The sequence below is a fragment of the Ipomoea nil genome, unplaced genomic scaffold (assembly GCF_001879475.1).
Source record: "Ipomoea nil cultivar Tokyo-kokei standard unplaced genomic scaffold, Asagao_1.1 scaffold1043, whole genome shotgun sequence".
NCBI lineage: Eukaryota > Viridiplantae > Streptophyta > Magnoliopsida > Solanales > Convolvulaceae > Ipomoea > Ipomoea nil.
The window spans coordinates 13,790,838-13,812,151 of record NW_017617471.1 but is presented as its reverse complement, the minus strand read 5'-3'; the positions used below and the strand labels follow the sequence as shown (position 1 = coordinate 13,812,151).

General features: G+C 36.0%; 2 protein-coding genes across 2 annotated transcripts; both read right to left on the bottom strand.

Annotated features, from left to right (window-relative positions):
* Positions 1 to 12,299: 12,299 nt before the first annotated feature.
* Positions 12,300 to 17,829, bottom strand: LOC109180945 (GDSL esterase/lipase At1g09390). Its single transcript, XM_019330668.1, has 5 exons — positions 17,486 to 17,829; positions 14,849 to 15,034; positions 14,410 to 14,570; positions 13,625 to 13,898; positions 12,300 to 12,592 (listed from the first exon to the last, which is right to left on the bottom strand). The coding sequence occupies exons 1-5, from the start codon at positions 17,748 to 17,750 to the stop codon at positions 12,363 to 12,365; spliced, it is 1,116 nt and encodes a 371-aa protein (XP_019186213.1). The 5' UTR covers positions 17,751 to 17,829; the 3' UTR covers positions 12,300 to 12,362.
* A 2,127-nt stretch (positions 17,830 to 19,956) lies between these two features.
* LOC109181448 (protein NRT1/ PTR FAMILY 3.1-like) lies at positions 19,957 to 20,483 on the bottom strand. The gene has a single exon (XM_019331216.1). The coding sequence runs from the start codon at positions 20,481 to 20,483 to the stop codon at positions 20,007 to 20,009; it is 477 nt and encodes a 158-aa protein (XP_019186761.1). The 3' UTR covers positions 19,957 to 20,006.
* Positions 20,484 to 21,314: the final 831 nt, after the last annotated feature.

The window sequence follows — 21,314 nt, the reverse complement described above, 5'->3', positions numbered from 1 at the left end:
TGTTAATAAAGGTACACATTTTTCATTAAATGTTGTACACTTCAATTATAATGGACAAAATTATCCCTACTACATTCTTGTTAGACAAAAGTACCCTTACACCGTTATAACACCGTTACTATTTAATTCTAACTTTCATAACTCTATCATTATTATCATACACATATATCTTTTTCCTATTCTTTAATTATCATTTTATTAAAATCATTATATAATTACTTTAATTATTGATTATAATTTAATTAAATTTCTATGAATGGTAAATCATATGTGTGTGTGTATATATAGGCATGCACACACACCAATATATGCGACCGGGTAGTAGATTAGTACTATAGATATTTTATTTATTTATTGTAAAAACAAAGTATAAATTATATCAAAATTGTTTACATTATTAATAAAAAAAATATAAATTTTGTTCATATCTATAGTTTTCAAATACGATGATTAAAATTTACTACTTCAAGGAATTCTGAAATATAATTTGAACTATAACTTCTAATTCTTTGTATTTATCAATTTTTTAATGTTTGGCATAAATTTTCACGCACCGCGCGTACAAAATGCTAGTATTATATATAAATATTATAATAATTAATAATTTCAACTCTTCAAGTCCTCAGACCTCAACTCTAAGTCGTAAGTCCCAACATTTGGTGATTTAATAATTCTTATTTTTCAAATAGTAACTATGTAGATAGATGATTCTTCATCTTGTCATCAACAAAACACTTCAAGTGGCACTCCAAGTGAAACAACTGAACAATTGATCAGACAAAAAAACAAACGTTCAAATAGTGGAATTTCACAAAAATCGAACCGAAACCGAATCAAACCGAACTCTATTGTTAAACTGGATAATTTAATTTTTTTAAAACCGAAACAAAAAAAAATCGAACCGAAACCCGAAATGCCCAGTCCTACTTGATATAATCAATCATACTTCACTTGATTGTAGCAATTATGTATTATCACACGAATTTTAATAATACTTTCTATAATGAAATTCTCCGTATACTATACGTCTATACTCCATTGTATACAATATTATTGGCACCATAGAAGAAATCACTTTTTCTTTAAAAAAAATATAAATCCATTGAAGTTAAATACTTCTTGCAATTAGATAAATTTTGTGGTTGATGTAAGGTTTCATAAAGAAATATTTTCTCAATTAGAGAGAGGGATGAAGAGAACACTAATAATTTTAAGAGCTTTTATATATGTAATATTAATTTCTATTTAGTTTTATTTCTATTGTCTCAACTTTTACTTTTTCAATTTTACTCATGATGTGACAAGCAATAATAAAGTATCTCCGATTTCAAGAAAAATAAAAAGAAAAACTGAGAAAGAAACAAATTTTATTCCCCAAAGCTGACAATAATATATATAATAAAAAAAAAATTAAAAAAATAGGGTACTTCTAATCAACAATCTAGTAACCAAGAATCGTGGATCCAATGTTGTTTACCATGAATCTTTCAAAGGAAGGTTTGACTTTGGTCTTGTGTCTCTATGCTATATATCACTGCTTTTCTGTGTTTTCTCTCATGCATCCAGTCAACAAAATCGTCCAGGATCAATGGCCAAGCAAGGTCTTCTTCATAATTGCTAAAATCTGGGAAGCTAATCTGTTCAAACAAGACAACTTTCGGTTACTAATTGACTAATTGTATGACTAAATCAAGAATAAGACAAAGACAAAAGGGCACTTAACTTAATTAATAATTGAGTTAATACCCAAAATCATACTCGACTATAGTGGTTTTTCTCAATTTCGTTCTAAACGACTTTGGTGACCTAATATCGTCCCAGACTTTTGTATTTTTACTCAATTTAGTCCGTCATTTGTTATTCTATCCATTTGGTGTTAAATAAATAGACAATTCAGTAATTTTAATATTGGCATCTCTTTACTCATAGACATGTGAACTGCGAAATCCCTTTTTTTTACGAATTATTCCCAGAATTACTCCTAAAACTGCGAATATAAAATTTGATTTGTAGGTCCGGGGGTAATTCTGGGTGTAATTTGTACAAGAAAGAGGAATTTCGCACTTCACAAGTTGAAAGTAAAGAGAGATCAATATTGACATTATTGAATTGTCCCTTTATTTAACACCAATTTGACGGAATAACAAATGGGGGACTAAATTGAGCGAAACACAAAAGTCTGGGACGATATTAGGTCACCAAAGTCGTTTAGGACGAAATTGAGAAAAACCACTATAGTCGAGGACGATTTTGGGTATTAACTCATTAATAATTGAATCATTCAAGAATTAGGAAAGTGAAGTATTACCTCACTGAAAAACCTGTAAAATCCTAGCCACTGATCCATGGTTATAACCTTGTATACTCTCTAAACCTGACCAGAACACAAACAATATTTAGTTCGCATCATGGTATTGGGCTCATAATCTCTATCAAATTGAAAACATTAAATAATAATAATAATAATAATAATAATAATAATAATAATTATTATTATTATTATTATTATTATTATTATTATTATTATTATTATTATATTATTATTATTATTATTATTAAGGTTGTCTCCACACTTGAAAATGTGACACTCTTTATGGGCTGTGAAATGGCAGGCTAGTTTGTTACTGGATAATGATGTCCTTTTTGAGTAACGGGGGAAACCATAATCACTATTCGAGAGTGTGCACGTAACTGGACAATGATGTCTTTTTTTTAGTAACGAGAGAATCCCACAGTCACTATCCGAGAGTGTGCACAAGGGAACAGGAACAAGCTAGAACACAATAGAATACTTCTTTGACAGATACAAGGCAATTAAAAGCTGAATAATGCAAGCATTCCCCATTGAAGAATAACAACCTAACTCACCTGTATATACTCAACAAGTGATGCAACTTGTGGTTGAAATCGGGGGCCTAACACGAGATCCAGAAGTACACAAACGATTTCAGTCTCGACGCACTTCTGATTATCCTCTACAAGACGGGAAGAGAAAAGGGCGATAAGCAGCAGAAGAAGAACACAGCAACAGAAGAAGATATATATATGAATATATCATAACATACCTGTTAAGCAAAACTGAAATGCATAGGCATAGAAGTCTATAAATTTTGATGGACTTTCCAGCTGCAAAAACGAGAAGGAGAAACAAGTTAAGAGCTTGGCAAAAAATACACTTCATAGACCTGAGCTTAACACAGACACAAATGAATGAAACACACGAAAATCATATATATATATATATATATATATATATATATATATATATATATATATATATATATATATATATATATATATATACCTCCTCCTCAAGTTGTCCAAATGCCTTCTTTAGATTCTCTATTGTATCAGCCTTTAGCTCTTTAGCCCCGTTTCGCCATTCCTCCTAGTAAATCATAACCGGCCTAGCTAATGTTACTTCCAATATAGGAACGAGTAAAGTTTAAACCGATATTAAGACTATACATCGATACATCTGAATTACCAGAGTAAAATAGCCTTGTCTTCTAGCTTGCATTTTCCTAAAACTCAACCCATAAGTGTTATCACAGCATTCAGAACATACACAAAGAGATGAAAGTAAAATTTAAAGAGTGAATTAGTATACCATGCAAGCATTAGCATCCTGATGTCAGTATGGGCAACTCCCAGATGTGAGCAGAGAATTTCAATTCCTTTAGGGCTATTCAATGAGGAAGATAAGAATAAGTTGACAAATGAATAAGCTAGAAATCTAGGTTTTTTTTTTTTTATTCTTTTTTGAGTGACGACATGAAACTCGCAACCACTATAAAGGGTATGCACCGAGTAAACCTAGCCGACTAAAATCAGGTTGCTCTCACCGGGAATTGAACTTGTAACATTGTAGTCACCAAGTAAACAGCCTGACCAACTTGGCTGAAAATCTAGTTTTTTTTTTTCTTTGAGTGACCAGAGAAACCCGTAGCCACTACTAAGGGTATGCACTAAGTAAACCTAGCCGGATCAAATCAAGAAGGCCGATATGTTGCTTCCCCTGGAATCTGAACTTGTAATATTTTGGTTATCAAGTTAACAGTTCGACCATTTGGGCTAGAAATCCATGTCTACTCTTGCAGGTAAATAAGATGCAGAAAATCAAAGTGATGAGCAGAGCAGAAGAATACTTACTCAATCAACCCAGATGAATCATTAGCATATGTATAGAACAGTTTATCAATTCGTTTTAACTCCTTATTATCTGCTTCAGCACAGAGAGGAATAAAGTGAGGCATTGTAATACAATTTCAGAACCATGTTCTTAAAAGAAAACCAGACAGGATTCTTAACAAGAAATTTCAATTCTCTGATACGAGAATTCACCACAGAAAGAAAGAGTAAAAGTTTCCAGTTTCTAGTAAAGGTAGCAACTTTGAAAAGGGTTTGGTACTTTGTTATCAATTAAATTTTTAGAAACAATATTTTCAAGGTGAAGGAGAATAATTTTATAGGTAAAATTAATTAACATGTTTTGCATTATCTTAAAAATATAAAAATTAAATTACCTATAAAATTAATTAAGATGTTTGATTTATTTAGATTTTCACAAGAAGTTCATTTTAATCTATAATATATTTTTACATTATGTATATATGAGAAGCTCGCTAATCCACAAGGATCAAAACTCGCGAAATAGGGATGTCAATTGTACCCTTATCCCACGGGGAATTCAATTCCCTGCCGCTACGGAGACGGAAATGAGAATAAAAATAAGGACTCGGGAATAGAGATTGGGGCAATTTTAAATTCCCCGCCGAGGCGGGGCAGCAAATACTCTTCCCGCCCCGCTCCATCATATGTATTACTTTATTGTATATAATAAATATAATTTTAGAACCATTATTGTCATTAATTTGTATGTCATGCTTATGAAATGCATAATTAGATAACATGTTTAATTGTAAAATATTGGACATTACTTGAAGTTGGAGATAAATATATATACATTATTTATTTAAACGTTTAATTTTTAATTTTTTTATAACTTATAAACGGGGTGAGGATTATATTCCCCGTCCCCGAATAATCCCCGTGGATATATATATATATATATATATATATATATATATATATATATATATATATATATATATATATATATATATATGGGGGCATATTTTTCTTCACTTGCGGGGATGGGGACAGAAATATGGAATGGGAAAGAAAGTTGGGGGCGGGGATGGGGGTATTTCCCCCGCCCCTACCCTGCCCTATTGACATCTCTACCGCAAGGCTTGTGTTTTAGTGGGCCAAAATTTCTAAGTCCTAACCTGTCCCACCACAGCAAATTATGCTGTGCAACCGAATGCACCTTGCAAGGTGCATACGATTGCAAAACGGCGCCGTTTTGGTTAAAAAAAACGCGCGTCCCACTTAAAGAAGAAATCAGGTTCGATTCCCGGCAATAGTATTTTTATATATCCAGAAATTCATAACTATATAACCACAATTTCATAACTATATATCCACAATTTCATAACTATATATCCACAGTGAATGAATGAAGTAAAAATACACAATGAATGAATGAATGGAGTAAAAATCCACAATGAATGAATGAATGAAGTAAAAATCCACAATGAATGAACTAAATATCCACAATATATGATTGAACTAAATATCCACAATGAATGAACTAAATATCCATAAATTCATAACTATATAACCACAATTTCATAACTATATATCCACAATTTCATAACTATATATCCACAGTGAATGAATGAAGTAAAAATCCACAATAAATGAATGAATGAAGTAAAAATCCACAATGAATGAATGAAGTAAAAATCCACAATGAATGAACTAAATATCCACAATATATGATTGAACTAAATATCCACAATGAATGAACTAAATATCCATAAATTCATAACTATATAACCACAATTTCATAACTATATATCCACAATTTCATAACTATATATCTACAATAATGCTATTGCTGAGAGTCAAACCTGATTTTTTTTTTTTAAAGTGGGACGCGCGTTTTTAATCAAAACGACGTCGTTTTGAACTGTATGCACCATGCGCATGGTACATTCGGTTGCACAGCATAACTATCCGTCCCACCACAGGACGGTTTAAAAATTACCTCACAAACTTTGACCTTTAAGTTAAATTATTTCAATTTGATATATAAACTCACGTACAGAAAATATGGAAAAAAAAAAAAAAACTTTAACGACGATTGACCCATTATAGACGTAAAGTAGATGTAGTACCAGAGCGAATGGGATCCGCTGGCGGTGGAGGGGAAGAAGCGGCGGCGCGTTTCCGGGACGCTGCGCGTTTGTTGGACTTACCACGACCCGTGGAAAAGCTTAGACAACAAGGGAGAAACCGCAGCGGAGCATTCAGGAGCGATTTTGCATAAACTAAGGGTGTGTTTGGAAACCTGGAAAATGAGTTCTGGAAATCATTTTCCAAGCTTCCATTGTTTGGATGTGCCTGGAAAATCATTTCCGTTGACTTTGGAAAATAGGCTTGTTTTGGAGGAAAATGACTTTCCCTTTTTTTTGGGGGAAGTCATTTTCCAACTTTTACACCAACATCACACCACCACCAACACCATACCACCACCACCTCACTACCACCATCACCACCACTATTGTTGCCGCCACCACCACTATACCACCGCAACCACCGCTACCACACCACCAACACCATACCACCGCAACCACTACCACCACCAACACCATCAACACCATACCACCACCACCGTTGCCACCACCATACCACCGCCACCACACCACCACCATCACACCACCACCACTACCACCACCGCCGCCGACACCACCACCACCATACCACCGCAATCACCGTCGCCGCCGCCACCACCACCACTACCACCACCGTCACCGCCACCACCACCACTATACCACCGCCGCCGCTACCACCGCTATCACCGCCGCCACCACCACACCACCGCCGCCACCACCACGACCATACCACCGCCGCCGCCACCACCACGACCATACCACCGCAATCACCGTCGCCGCCACCACCACCACCACTACCATCACCGCCGCCACGACCATAATATGTTTAAAATTATTATTATATTATTATATATTATTATATATGTTGTAATATTCTAAATAAAATAATTTAAATGTTTAATTATACAATTCTACTCATTTTCCAGAAAATGAACCAAACACAGAAAAACAGTTTTCCAAAGTGCAACCAAACACTGGAAAGGAAAATGTTTTCCGGAAAATGACTCATTTTCCAAAAAACATTTTCCAGAAGTCATTTTCCTGCTTTCCAAACGGACCCTAAGAATCCGATCATCGTCTTTTATAGTGTACGTTGCTTTACTTGTAATAATAATAAATCAAGAGTTTTGAAGGTAAAATATCAACATTGCCTTTCATTAATAATAATGCAACACATATATACAAAGAGATTGTCCACAGCTCCAAGAAAATTAATGACAGAAAAGGAAAACATACAAAACCAAAAGGAAATAATATCAAAAGATTAGGAAAAGAAAAGCCTAAGAATATTTACAACCAACATTAGGAAAAGAAGAGCCTAAGAATATTTACACCTAAAAATAACATTGCTAATAAATAACTTTTTCCAAATTAGGATATGTTACGTTTATAGATGTTGTGATTCCTAGAATTTCAGTACACCTTATTATACTGCTAGGACCAGGATTAGGACTGTGCATATTGAGTTATAGACAATGGCGGGCCGGATATGTTATGTTTATAGATGTTGTGATTCTTAAAGTTTTTATACATCTTATTATACTTAGAATTGTGAATATTGAGTATAGACAATTTAAAATTCGAGTTAGGTTGAGTAATGTCTTTGTATTTTAATTATTAATTCAAATTTCAGAATGGGTATTTTTTAAAAAAGACTTATATATATATATATATATATATATATATATATATATATATATATATATATATATATATATATATATATATATATAAATTTAGGATCATATGAGAACATGTGTTTAGGTGAGAACGTGAGAACACATCATGTGCATCCATCTAATATTTTTTAATGGTCTAAATTAGATTAAGTGTGTGTGAACGCGCATTAAATGTGTGCAAACGCGATTTAGTGTGTTTGCACACATTTAATGCGCGTTCGCACACACTTAATCTAATCTAGACCATTAAAAAAATATTAAATGGATGCACATGATGGTTGTTGTTGTGCAAGAGGGCTTCGCTCAACGTCTGCATTTTTTTTCGCGCTAGCGCCTCTATTATAAAGCGTTGCTTTGGGTCAGATGCTGCAGGTTCTAAGCCAGCTGCTCGTTTGTCGGCGTCTCCGGGGTACGGGCACGATGGCTTTCTGCCTGCGGGGTACACTCCCCAAAGACACACGTTCCCCGCGGGTGGGGCGGCGGGTAGGCCACTGCCCGCCGTTCCGCCCGCGGGGTACACCCTGTACACAATTTTCCCTTCGGGGATTTTCATCATCAAGGTCAAGTTCAAGTCCAAAACACCCAAAATCTCACACACAACAAAGATATGACTTGAACCCAAGAAATAGCCAAGCAATGACATTCAAGAAACCTAAATACAAGCTCTAAACATGCATCATCACAAGATCATGCATCAAATCTCACAAATGACACCAAGAACATCAAATAGAAGCCAATAATCATCATTTAGGTAAGAAAATAGGTTTTGTATAGCATGGGTTACCTTTGTAGCCTAACAACTTCTCCTTTCCACCCTCTTAAGCCTTTCTTAGAGCTCTTCTTCCTCACCAACTTCTTACACAAACCAAAACACAAGAAAGATTCTAACTTTAGATAAAGACACCCAAAAGATGGCTAAAAACACTAAAAAGCTAAGAACCATACCCTTTCCTGTGCTTGGGAAGAAGAAAGTAGGAATCTTGAAGGAGGACCTTGCAAGGCTAGGAGGTTCACTTTCTTGCTTGAAGAATAAGCTAGGTTCTTTTAGAGAGATGTTAGAGGGTTTTAGACTTAGGCTTGAATGATGAATGAATGCAATGTCTTGCTAGGGATGGCTTGAACAACAATTCATGGGTGAAAAAGCCACTTTTACCCTTAATAAGGTTGGAAAGACAAGGGGACACGGGTACAAACCATGAAGCACAAGGTACACTCAATAGACTTAAGTGACTAGTCCAATTCTAGTCACTCGACTATTAAATTTCAGGATTTTTAGAAATGGATTAACAAAGAAAGCTTGGATTAATTCTTCAATTAATCCCCAATTAGTATTTAGATTTACGGGGTGTCACATCCTCTCCCCCTAACAAGAAGCTTCATCCCCGAAGCTTGGGCACGACGGGTTAACAAAAGATAGTAACGGATCAAAGATGCGACAAGAGATAGCAAGGTGTAAAATAGACAAGGTTCTAAAGATCAAAAGTAGTGCAAGGTTTCAGAGTAATGGAGGAAACCTCTCAAGCAACACCACCACTAACACAACTTAAGACCAAACAACACCCATCTACACTAATCCTACGCCACGAACAAACTAAACTCGAACAAGGCAAAGCAACTAAACAAACCGCTTAAACAACAAGCTAACAACCAAGGCAAACAAGGGAGCACCACTAAACGCACAACTAAGCAAGCAACAACCAACAAGCTGGCAACCAAAACCAAAAAGGAAGGAAACGAGCTTACCCCAACTCCAGCCTAGGAGGAATCATGCATCCTCCGAATCCTCGGCATCCTCGTCAGAAGCTTCCTAGGCTCTACCTCGGCTAGAGCTAGCTTCCAGCACATCCAGCCTTTGATTCACGGTGACAAGTTGAGCCTTCATGAAGGAGAAACCTTCTTCAATCATCCGGTTTTGCTGACGGAGAAGGGCCACCACACGCTCCTCGTGGGTCATGGTGTCATGCTCTTTCTTCGTCCTCACCTCTTTCCTTCTTAAGCTATCATCGCTCTCGGGGTTGCTTTCCTCAGCTTCCTCTTCTTCTTCTTCATCCTCAGCATCCCCTCCCAAACTCTGCACCACCTGATTCAGCTTCCCGACGGGGATCTCAAGCTGCTCAACCAAGGAGCTCCTCTTGGCAGGGGGTTTCTTAACTTTCTTTGTTACTTCCTCTAGAGTGATGTAGTTACCATTGTCCAACTGGAACAGATTGCAGCTCCGGAGATCCGTGGCATCCAAAACCATCTTGCCAACCGACTTGGGTACAAAGCCATCCACTCTCACCCCTTTCCTTAAGAAAATCCAACTCAAAACCATACCGTAGGGCAGACTTTTACGGTTATGATCTCTACAGTAGTCCATGTGTTGCAACATCAAGGAGGGCAGGTTGAATTTCACTTTGTGCTTTAGGCAAAAGGCAAAGGTGCATTCCAATTTACCCAACAAGATACTTTTGTTGTTGTTAGGCAACAAGCAATCCGAAACAAGCATTACCAAAATCTTTTGCTCAGCAGAAAGCCATTTCCTTTCTGGCCTCGTGGCTTGAGTAAAACCACTTGTCCTTCCCAACAAAAAACTCAAATAATTCTGATAACTCATATTGCTTGTCTTAATCCAAGAGTCACCACTGTACTGTGAGACCCCAGTGGTTGTCAAACTCAAGAGCTAAGCCAACCGTTTCTCAGCCAAGGAAATTTTCACACCTCCCACCTTTGAGGTCATTTCTAACTTCCCCCCATCCTTTGTCACACTCATGTGACGATAAAATTCCTTCACCAAACCCGGGTAGGTCTCGATCCTAATCGCGAGATACCCATCCAACAATCCTTGATAATTCAACAATTCCAACATAGAACTTGAAAAAGAGTCGGGGTCAAAAGCTTTACCTTCCAAAACCAAGTAATAGGCATCCACCCATTCCACTCTCCTTGCGGTTTTTGACCTTCTAGGCATGGCTTGAGATGTCCAAGACGAAGTAGACCCAAAGCTTCTTCCTTTTTCCTTCTTCTTTTCCATTTCTCGGCCAGCTGCGATTTCCAGCGAGGTTCGACGAGGCGGCGACGGGTGGTGGCGATCGACGGGCAGAGGGCGACGGGCGGTGGTGGGTGTTCTCGGCTGAAGCTCAAGGGTAAAGCGGGGGGGGGGGGGGGGGAGGGGGGGGGGGGGGGGAATAAGGGTTTTGGGAAAAAATTGGGAAAAGAAGATTTTAATTTGGGGATTTTTGGGTAGGGTTTGAAGAAGAGATTAAAAGGAATTTAATTTGCAAAAAATTCAAGAAATACAATTGGTCTAGATCGTTCAAGGGGTGGTTTAGAAACTTGGAGGCCCGGGTTCGAATCTCACTAGCTTCGAAATAAGCTTCGGTTGAAACAAAAGTGATCGCTCGGAGAAAGGTGCCCTCGGCCTCAACCTGCGATCTACTCACCACAAAACACTCTGTGTGATGGCTTCGTCCTGCCCGAGCCACGACTGGAACCCCCTCCTAATGGTCCATGGTCCGCCGGATCTACTCACCACAAACACTTTGTGTGAAGGCTTCATCCGTCCTGCCTGAGCCAGAGCCACGACTGGAACCCCCTCCTGATGGTCCGTGGTCCACCAGATCTGGTTAGGAGATGGCACTCATAAGCCTTGTGGCCTCATTGCTTTATTGCATGATGAATTTCAAAAATCTTTATAAATCAAACGTACTTTGAGGATATTTTGAATATTATTCCAATGTTCAATTGTAGTTGGAGCACTAGCTAGGTGTTGCTAGTAACTTCATTGTGAGTACAATATCAGTCCTGATGCGATCATGGAATTTTTGATTCTATGATAGTGCTCCACTTAGCGATGAGGTAATAGACTTCTAGTCCCAAAAATATCCTCATTATCTATATAGTCTTTTATATACTTCAAGAGATTATTGGACAACCGTTGGTGTGATAAGTCAGGTACTTATCCATAGCGTGTCAAAGACATTTTTCTAAAAATAAACTGATTAGTGTGTAAAATTCCTTTTAAGGAAATACTCGATCTTACAGGTTGAGATAATACTTGATTTTCCAAGTCCTTTATTTTACAACCGTTGATTACCTTATTTTGTATTTAGAAGTTCCATTCAATCGTGTATTGTATTAACAAATTCTCTTCTACAGTTGTTATGTGTTTTGACTTAGAAATACAATTTATATCCTAGAAGTTCACAATTACAATACTAAAAATACACAATTTATACGTCGTTTAGGACCAAGATCCACTTTGCAAGGTGAATCATGAACCATGGTATAACAACTCTAATGTACGGCATGAAAATATTTTGTAGTATGTGATGTGTAATGAATATTTTAGTTTGATTTAACATATATTTGGTTTTGTGGAATTAATAATATTTTGTAATTTATAATAAAATATGACATTTATTTTGTGATCACAATCCAACAACCAGTTTACATGGTAGCATCAGTGACAAAAGAAGTCGAAGCTAATCCTGGGAGTAGAGTATTGTGTAGAAAGTATTTTTGAGGATATAATGTTGTTAGCTGCTTCGGTATAATGAACTCCATCCCAACTAATGAACTTTGATCCTTCATCACAAGCTCCAGACCCTGGGTGCCCACAAGCTGCCTTTATGTTGTAATTGTATGGAGGCCCTCCATTGCCACAACATGCCATTAATGGACTCCAAAAACCTGCCACCATCACAACACCACCATTAATGGATTTCAACATCGACTATAGTGATTTTTATCGATTTAGTCCTAAATGACTTTTGTGCTTAATTGGGTCCTGGACTTCAATAGTTTTACCTAATTGAGTCGTTTGTTACGATAGTTGGGTAATTTTCCCTCTATTAATACTCAATCAGTTGTTATACTATGGACTAGGGCCCACATTGCAAAGTGGACTTTGGTCCTACATTGTGTATTTTTAGTATTGGAAATTGTGAACATTTAGAATATAAATTGTGTTTCTAAGTTTTGAAAATTTGTGAATACAATACAGGGTCATCACAAATTGCGAGTGTTTAAAAGTTAAATTGTGAACATTTTAGTGTGACAATTGTGAGCATTTGGACCCAAGATGGACGCGAGTCCAGAATAATTTGTCATACTTAATTTAGTCAGTGACTATAGTTGTTTTACCCAATTTAGTCCTCAACTAAAGTGGTTTTTCTCAATTTAGTTTTTAATGACAAATTTTGTGTAGATCATGCATAGCTATATGGACAATAAATAAAAAAATATATTTTTAATATACTAAAGATAAATTATTTGTATATTGAAGGTACATTATTTGAAAGTATATTATTCAATTGCTGAAAATACATTATTTTGTATATATACAATATACTATCAAATAATGTATATTCAGTACGTACACTAATAATGTACATTTAGTACATTAGAAATGTACTTTTTATTCCTAGTCCACACAGTTATGTGGACTATGGTTCATGGAATAATGATTGGTCCTCACTCTAACAACCAAGACAGAGAACTCAATTAGGTAAAACCATCAAGATCCATGACCCAATTAAGCATAAAAAGTCATTTGTAACTAAATTGAGAAAAATCACTATAGTCGACGACTAAATTTAGTATTAACTCATAATATACATAATTAAGTTTAAAGTTTTAGTTGATTCTTGAATTCAATTTGGTATGTTACTTTGTAGATGAAGTTGAGTGGAGAGGACAAGAAGAAAGGAGGAATGAGGTTACCATATTTGTTGGAGTTGGCTATGAGATCATACTTGATGGCATATATATCAACATAGACGATGGTAGCATCCTTCATCTCAGATCTTAACTTCTCACATAATCGGTTCAGTCCCTCGTTGAATAGTTGTGCTGCAGAGTTATAACTTGCAATGCAGCCGTGCTGATCAACATTATTGCCCGTGGCTCTCTGAATTAGGGAAAGCTTTTGAGGAAGACATCCCAATGGACCAGTGTTGTGCACCCAAAATTTCCTGCCACCTTCAGAATATATGGTCTGCATTGCACATCAATTTTATAAGCTATAGCTGGTAGCGAAGGCGCCACACGTTTTCGAACTTGTGACCTAGCTTTGATATCACTTGTTAGAATCAAGCGCTAACCACTGCACCAAAAGCTATGGCTAGTAGTGAAGGTATAACTTTATTTCCTTATACTGTCACACATTTTCGAGAGCCAAGGTGCTGGAGTAACCCTTTACTGGCATCTGCCCAACAATTCCGCTAACCACATAGTGCTGGACTTGGCCCTTACCAGTCTTCGCCCAACAATCCCGCTAGTCGTATGGTGTTGAACTTGGCCCTTACTGACCTCTGCCCAACAATCCCGCTAGTCGTATGATGCTGAACTTGACCCTTATTGGCCTCCGTCCAACCATTCCACTAGCTGCATGGTGTTGAACTTGGCCCATACCGACCTCGCCCAACATCATTCAAGTAACAGTTTCTAGGTTTAGAAGAAGAGGCAGCTGGGAACGCCCATGAAAAAGAATTTGATTGTATGCTCACCTCAATTGCCATCTTGATCTCCCCAATAATGGAAGGGATTTTCTTTACAACTTGCATATAAGACATATTCTTGGCAAATGAATCTGCGAGGTCATTCTGTCCAATGTCTATCATATAAATAGCACTGCGGAATCCTTCATTGCCAATCATATGCCCATTACCTGAATGCAAAATCAAGTTTACATTTCCAAGCAAAATTAAAACAATGGTGACAATGGCTAAAAATGATAGTCTAAACAAAGATGAGAATGCATGATAGGTATAGTGAATTTATGTAGTAGCTAGGAAAAAACAATATTAGTGTTAGGTAGAGGTCGGTGAAGAGCAAGTCCAGCACCCTACCTCTCGAAAATGTGATGACAATCTATAAAGAAATAAAATTGCGCCCTTCTGGCGTAATATCACATTCAAATTAAAATGGGAAAACTTGAGAGATTACCAGCAGCAACAAGTTCAGTGGAACGAGCCTTGAAATGAAGGAACTGTAAGATTTGAATATTCAATGCAAATGGTAAATATTTAGGCAATGTAGTGGACCCCGCAACGGCAAAATTTGCTCCATTCACAAAAGTAGATCCCATAGAGTCAAGGTATGGGCGTAGAAAACTTGTGTTCACACTTTGGCCTGCATAAATTATGTCACATGTTTATTTCCAGTTTTTAACATTCCAAGATCCCAAGAAGAAAATTAGGAGATAGATGAAATCCAACAGGCATGGACAAGTTATCACATTAACAGTTGCAGATTAATTACCCCAAAAAAAAGCTAGTATTTAAGAAGAGATATCTCTTTCAATAATATCAAGATTTAGCAGTTACTTGCAAGTGTTGAGAACAAAGAGGAAAAGAGGTAACCCAAAACGAAGATGGAAAGAGATCCACAGTTGTAACTATAAAGTCACGAGTTCGAATCATTGCTCCCTTAATTTGAGCCGATCAACTATGGAAATTTAGACTAATTTGCTTCTTTGTGATCATTTTCCAACTAAGATCAAAAGACAGTGTTTAAGTACACCCGAAACGATTGTAGGTTTCCCGGCCTAGTCATCATCCAAAAAATGAAAACTAAAAAAAGGATTGAGGAGCCACATGGCCCAAACATTTTGTGGCCAATCATTATGGTCCACACAAGTTGTATAGACCATATTTTGTATAGTGTAAATAATGTACATTCAGAACAAAAATAATGTACATTGTATTCAGGGGATGTACATTATTTTTGTACCGAGTATACATTATATTGTATAATGTACATACAGTACAAAAATAATGTACATTTAGTATATTAAAAATATACTTTTTGTTATGGTTCACATAACATTGTGTGGACAATAATTTACCTTTTGTGGCAGGTTGACCATTACTAATTTACTGACAGGGTACTCCATATTTTAATGTTAGCATCATTCGCTTATCACTACGTTAAAAGTTATAACTCACAGATCACAATGAAAATATAATCACCATATTTTTAAGAAGCAGGATGTTAGACTTGACCTTTGTCTCCACCCAATATTTAAGGACCACAACTTGTAGTACGAGTAGATGATCCAACTAATGACTAACTATACATGCAAGTTGAAGTCATATCCATATGTGAATGTGATCCAAGAAATGGTCCACTGGAAGACTGGAAACATTATTATTACCTTCTTCAGAAGATGATAATGTTTCCAGTCTTCCAGAGGACCATTTGTTGGAAACATTATTATCTGTAAGGCAATTTGACGTGCGACCTATTGATATGGAGCCACCCACTCACTCACTTTATTCAAGTATAGACAAGACACACAACCAAACCAAATTTACTTCCATGCACTGTTTCCAACATCCAACACCACATTAATCATACATTTATGGCCATTAAGAAAAGGTATAAGACTTTTTCTCTCAAAAAAGAAAAAGGTATAAAATTTAAAAACAGAAACTTGACCCAAGTTTACTATAATGGGACGTTGTGAATTGAGATACAAACTAACGTGACAGGCCTAAAATTGTAGTCAACAGCTAATTAGGAGTTGTTACATATATTCTCTAATCTTACTTCCTAAATTTTACTCTCTGATGTGATGGATTCTGATAGATTATTTTTTCATGTGGATCCTAATACAATGTCTACATTAAAGTATTGTGTGTGGAAATATAAGTTGAGAATACAAAATGAGAGTACATTGTAGCATTTTTCGCTAATTACTTAATTAGTGTCGAGGCCTATCCTTGACCTGTCGTTTCATGCGGGCCGCAGGTTAATAAGTTTAAATATTGAAATCTAAATAGTAATAAAAAATAAATACTCCGAACTTTATAATAGTGATGAGTTTGAATAGAGTGAGTTATTTTGATAATAAATAGGAATTAGAATCAAAATAATATATATATATATATATATATATATATATATATATATATATTTTCATATTTAATGAATAGACAATTATTATTTTTTGTTTTTTTTTATTATTCAAAAGTAAAAAAATAAAAGAAATAATAAGTTTTGTTATTACAAAAAGATTTGAATTCAAGAGTAGAATAACAAAAGTAAGCAAATAAAAGTGATATCATCAAAATCTATAATGAGATACAAAAGTCATTAACCAAACACACCCTTAGTTTGCAATCTATAAATAGTGATTGTTATTAAAACCAAGCAAAACGATTTGAACTTCAAGACTTAATCACCATTTTGGTTCTCTTAATTGTTTTCTCAACGGTTAATGTAATCTATAATTTTCAATTTTAATCAATTTAATACTCGAATTATTTAAAATTTTATCAATTAAATCATTGTAGGGGCCAAAATAATGATTTTCTACATTTTTTAAATTTCATCAATTTATTCTCTAAAAATATTTAATTGACGAAATTTTAAACAATTCGATAATTAAATTGGTTGAATTTAAAAATTAAGGACTACATTGACAATTTGGAAAACAATTGATAGACCAAACTGCTGATTAATAATGCACTTTTATGAGTAATGCATTGCTTGCAAATGTAATGTAACAAAGAGAAAAATTAGTAAATTACTTGGATAAAAGAAAAGTGAGGAGCAAGCACATTGAACAGGGCGACTTACAGAGAAAGTCGATAACGAGGCGACCGTCGGAGAGGCGGCCAGTTGATTTCCCGAAGAAAGTCCGGCCATTGGGAAGAACGACGGGGATGCCGAGTCCGGCGACGAGTCCTCCCGTGTCGGAGTTTGAATCCCCGAAATTGAAAATGACCGGCGGGTTCTTACACGCAGACACAACCGGTTCCGGCAGCAATAAAATGGTAAGAGAACAAAGACAAGCCGCCAACAAGGGACGGCCGAGAAATCGCAGCGAGGAAGACGAGCTCATTGTCGCCCTCCGTATTTCTACTTTCTAGTCTTCAGTTTTGGGTGTAAATTGAATGAAATTCTGTGAACTGTGGGCCTTTATACAAATATCCTTAAAATAATGGCTGAGATCTAACAAAATTAGTGGGCTCCATTTTCGTAATTTTTAAATATAAAAATTTTAAAACTAAAATCGTCCACATCGGTCAATCCGTCCCATTGTCGGTGGGATTTTGTCTCGGAACAATTATTATTGTGTAGACTATGATCTACACAACTTTGTGAACTATAAATAAAAAATAAATTATTTGTATATATAAAGTATGTTATTTAAGTATTGAAAATATATTATTTTGTATAATATCAAATAATGTATATTTAGTACACAAATAATGTATTTTTAGTATATTAAAAACGTACCTTATATTCAGAGAAAGTACATTATTTGAGTGCTAAAAGTACATTATTTTATATAATGTATATTCAGTATATAAATAATGTACATTTAGTCATTTAGTATATTAAAAAGAGTTAATACCCAAAATGGTCCCTCGACTATGCCATAATTATCAATTTGGTCCTCAACTACCATTCTTACCCAATTAAGTCATCAACTATGTAACTTTTACTCAATTAAGTCCTCAACTATACAATTCTTACCCAATTTAGTCCTCAACTATATAATTCTTACCCAATTTAGTCCTCTGTATTAATTTGACTGTTTGTTGACTGTCAAAAGTCGGGATAAAATTATAATTTTACAAGATTTCTCCTTCCTCTCCATTTAGCAGCGCCAAACCATGCAGCAATACACTCCGATCAGATTTCGATCGTCAAAAAATCGTTGGAAATCAAATTCATGGGCTATCCGATGCATAACCACTACTTCGATACTGACAGGTTTAGAACCCAACCGGAGCTTATTGCTACATGGTTTGGCGCTGCTAAATGAGGAGGAAGGAGAAAATTTGTAAAATTACAACTTTATTTCCACTTTTGACAGTCAACAAACAGTCAAATTGACAAAGGACTAAATTGGGTAAAAATTGTATAGTTGAGGACTTAATTGGGTAAGAATGATAGTCGAGGACCAAATTGGTAATTACGACATAGTCGAGGGACTATTTTGGGTATTAACTCTATTAAAAATATACTTTTTTTTTATGGTTCACATAACATTGTATGAACCATGCTCCATATAACAATTCGTCATTCCGGAGTAGACGCGGATTATAATTCGATGTTGGAAAAATTGTAATTTATGTCCCTCTATAATATGTCAATTATCAATATCACCCCTGAATTATTAGTGGTGTAAATGTTGTCTCTCAATTTTCAAAACGGTACATATAGTACTCTCCCATAGTGTAAATATTACCCCTCATTTTTCAAAACGGTACATATATCACCCCTCCCGTACGGTATGCGATGAATAATATATATACCATTTTAAAAATTGAGAAACAATATTTACACCACTAATAATTTAAAAATGACGACATTTATAATTAACAATGAAGGAGCATAAATTACAATTTTCCCTTCAACATTTTTATGTTTTCAACTACGCGAGTACATATAATGACACGAATGAAGTTAAAATTTTATAATGCGAAGGAAAGTTGATTATTACAAATTATAGTTTTATAAATAAAATAGATGTTTTGTTTTTTTTTTTTTTATTTATTATAATTGACATTTTCACCTTACCATTCATACTTGTAATTTTCACCCTTTATACCTAAAAATAAAGAGTAAAAGATATTTTTGGTCCTAGATTTATAATGGCACAGACAATTTTGGTCCTTAATAAAAAAATCAGACAATTTGTGGACACTCTTATTATGACGAGGACAATTTTGGTCCTCCGTCACTCTTCCGGTTAGATACGCCGTTTGAGAGGGGGTATTTGCGTTTTTTCATGCACCATCATCTTCATCTTCGTCCCTTTGGCCTGAAAAGTCACCGGACTCAGCGTGACATCTCCTTTCTCAGCAGCATGGGCATCCGCTTCTTCATCTCCATCCTCGCATGTGACTGTTTTAACTTCTAGTTAAAGCTTCCTCCTTTATGGACCTTTCATCTTCTTGGCTGTTAGAATCGAGAGAGGTGATTGTGAGCTCGTAAGCTTATCAGCTTCTCGATAATAAGCCTTCACTGGATTCTTGCCTGATTACCCAGAAGTTACATATCAAAGTCCACAGTTTCTTGAACAAAAGGCTTTGTTTGCAAGTTGAATCGTCCCATCCTTTCTGGGTTCACCACCACCTTCCATCTTCTAGATCTGAATTGGTTTAAAAGTATAGAATTTTGCACAGAAAAGATAGTAAACAAAGTTGAAGACTTCCAGCAATGTGATGACCCAGTAAAAGTCCTCCAACTTGCCCTTGTTCGAATTGTTATCCGGAAGCCAGTTTGATCCACCAGGGCCCGCGCTGAACTTGTGGACCAAAGATACCAAGAGAGTGCTCATGTAATTCCCGGTGGAGATGGCGGTCCAGAATAGCGCCGACGTCGTTCTCCTCATGCTCTCCGGCGCCTGATCGTAGAAGAACTCCAGGTGGCCGATTGACATGAAGGCCTCTACCATCCCGTGTAGGCAGTACGGCGGCACCAGCCAGAAAATTGGAATGGGAATCATTGTGTCTGCCTTGTCGCTTATTCCGTGGGCGGCGGCGGCGGCGTTCTTCCGCTTTATTTCCACGAAGCCAGCCACAAGAGTTGCGAGGATGAAGATGAAGAAGCCGATGCCCATGCAGCTAAGAAAGGAGATGTCACGCTCGAGTCCGGCGACTTTTCTGGCCAAGGGGACGAAGATGAAGATGATGGTGCATGAAAAGACACAAATACCCCCTCTCAAACGGCGCATCTAAAAAGGGAAGAGTGACGGAGGACCAAAATTGTCCCCGTCATAATAAGAGTGTCCACAAATTGTCTGATTTTTTTTATTAAGGACCAAAATTGTCCGTGCCACTATAAATCTAGGACCAAAAATGTCTTTTACTCAAAAATAAATTGAAGACACATAATATGTTAAATGCATGTAAATAATTTATTAGCTACGTACACATAATATGCTACCTGATGGGCGGCTTATATTAGTCCTTACTTTTTACATGAGGATGATCATGTTCTCATTTGGTCATGCATGCCTTTATATATATATATATATATATATATATATATATATATATATATATATATATATATATATATATATACTAATGATCATATGAGTCCATCACTTCCCATGAATTCGTGTGGATAAATTCAATCCATTCAAATATGAAGATCAATGGTTGAAAATAAAAGATTTTTAAAAATTTTATGATGGTGGTGGTGGTGGTGGTGGTGATTGGTTTGTGATGCATCTAATCTTGTGGGTGCGTCTGTTTATGGACTCGTTGCCGTCCTGAATATGCTCATTCACATAATTGTACACTGTTGCACACAGAATTGTGCGTTATTGCACACACAAGTGTACCTTGTTGAACACAGTAGCGTTAACAGTTGCACAAGCAATTGTACAACATTGCACATATCATTGTGTACTGTTGCATGTATGAGTATACACTGTTGCACAAAG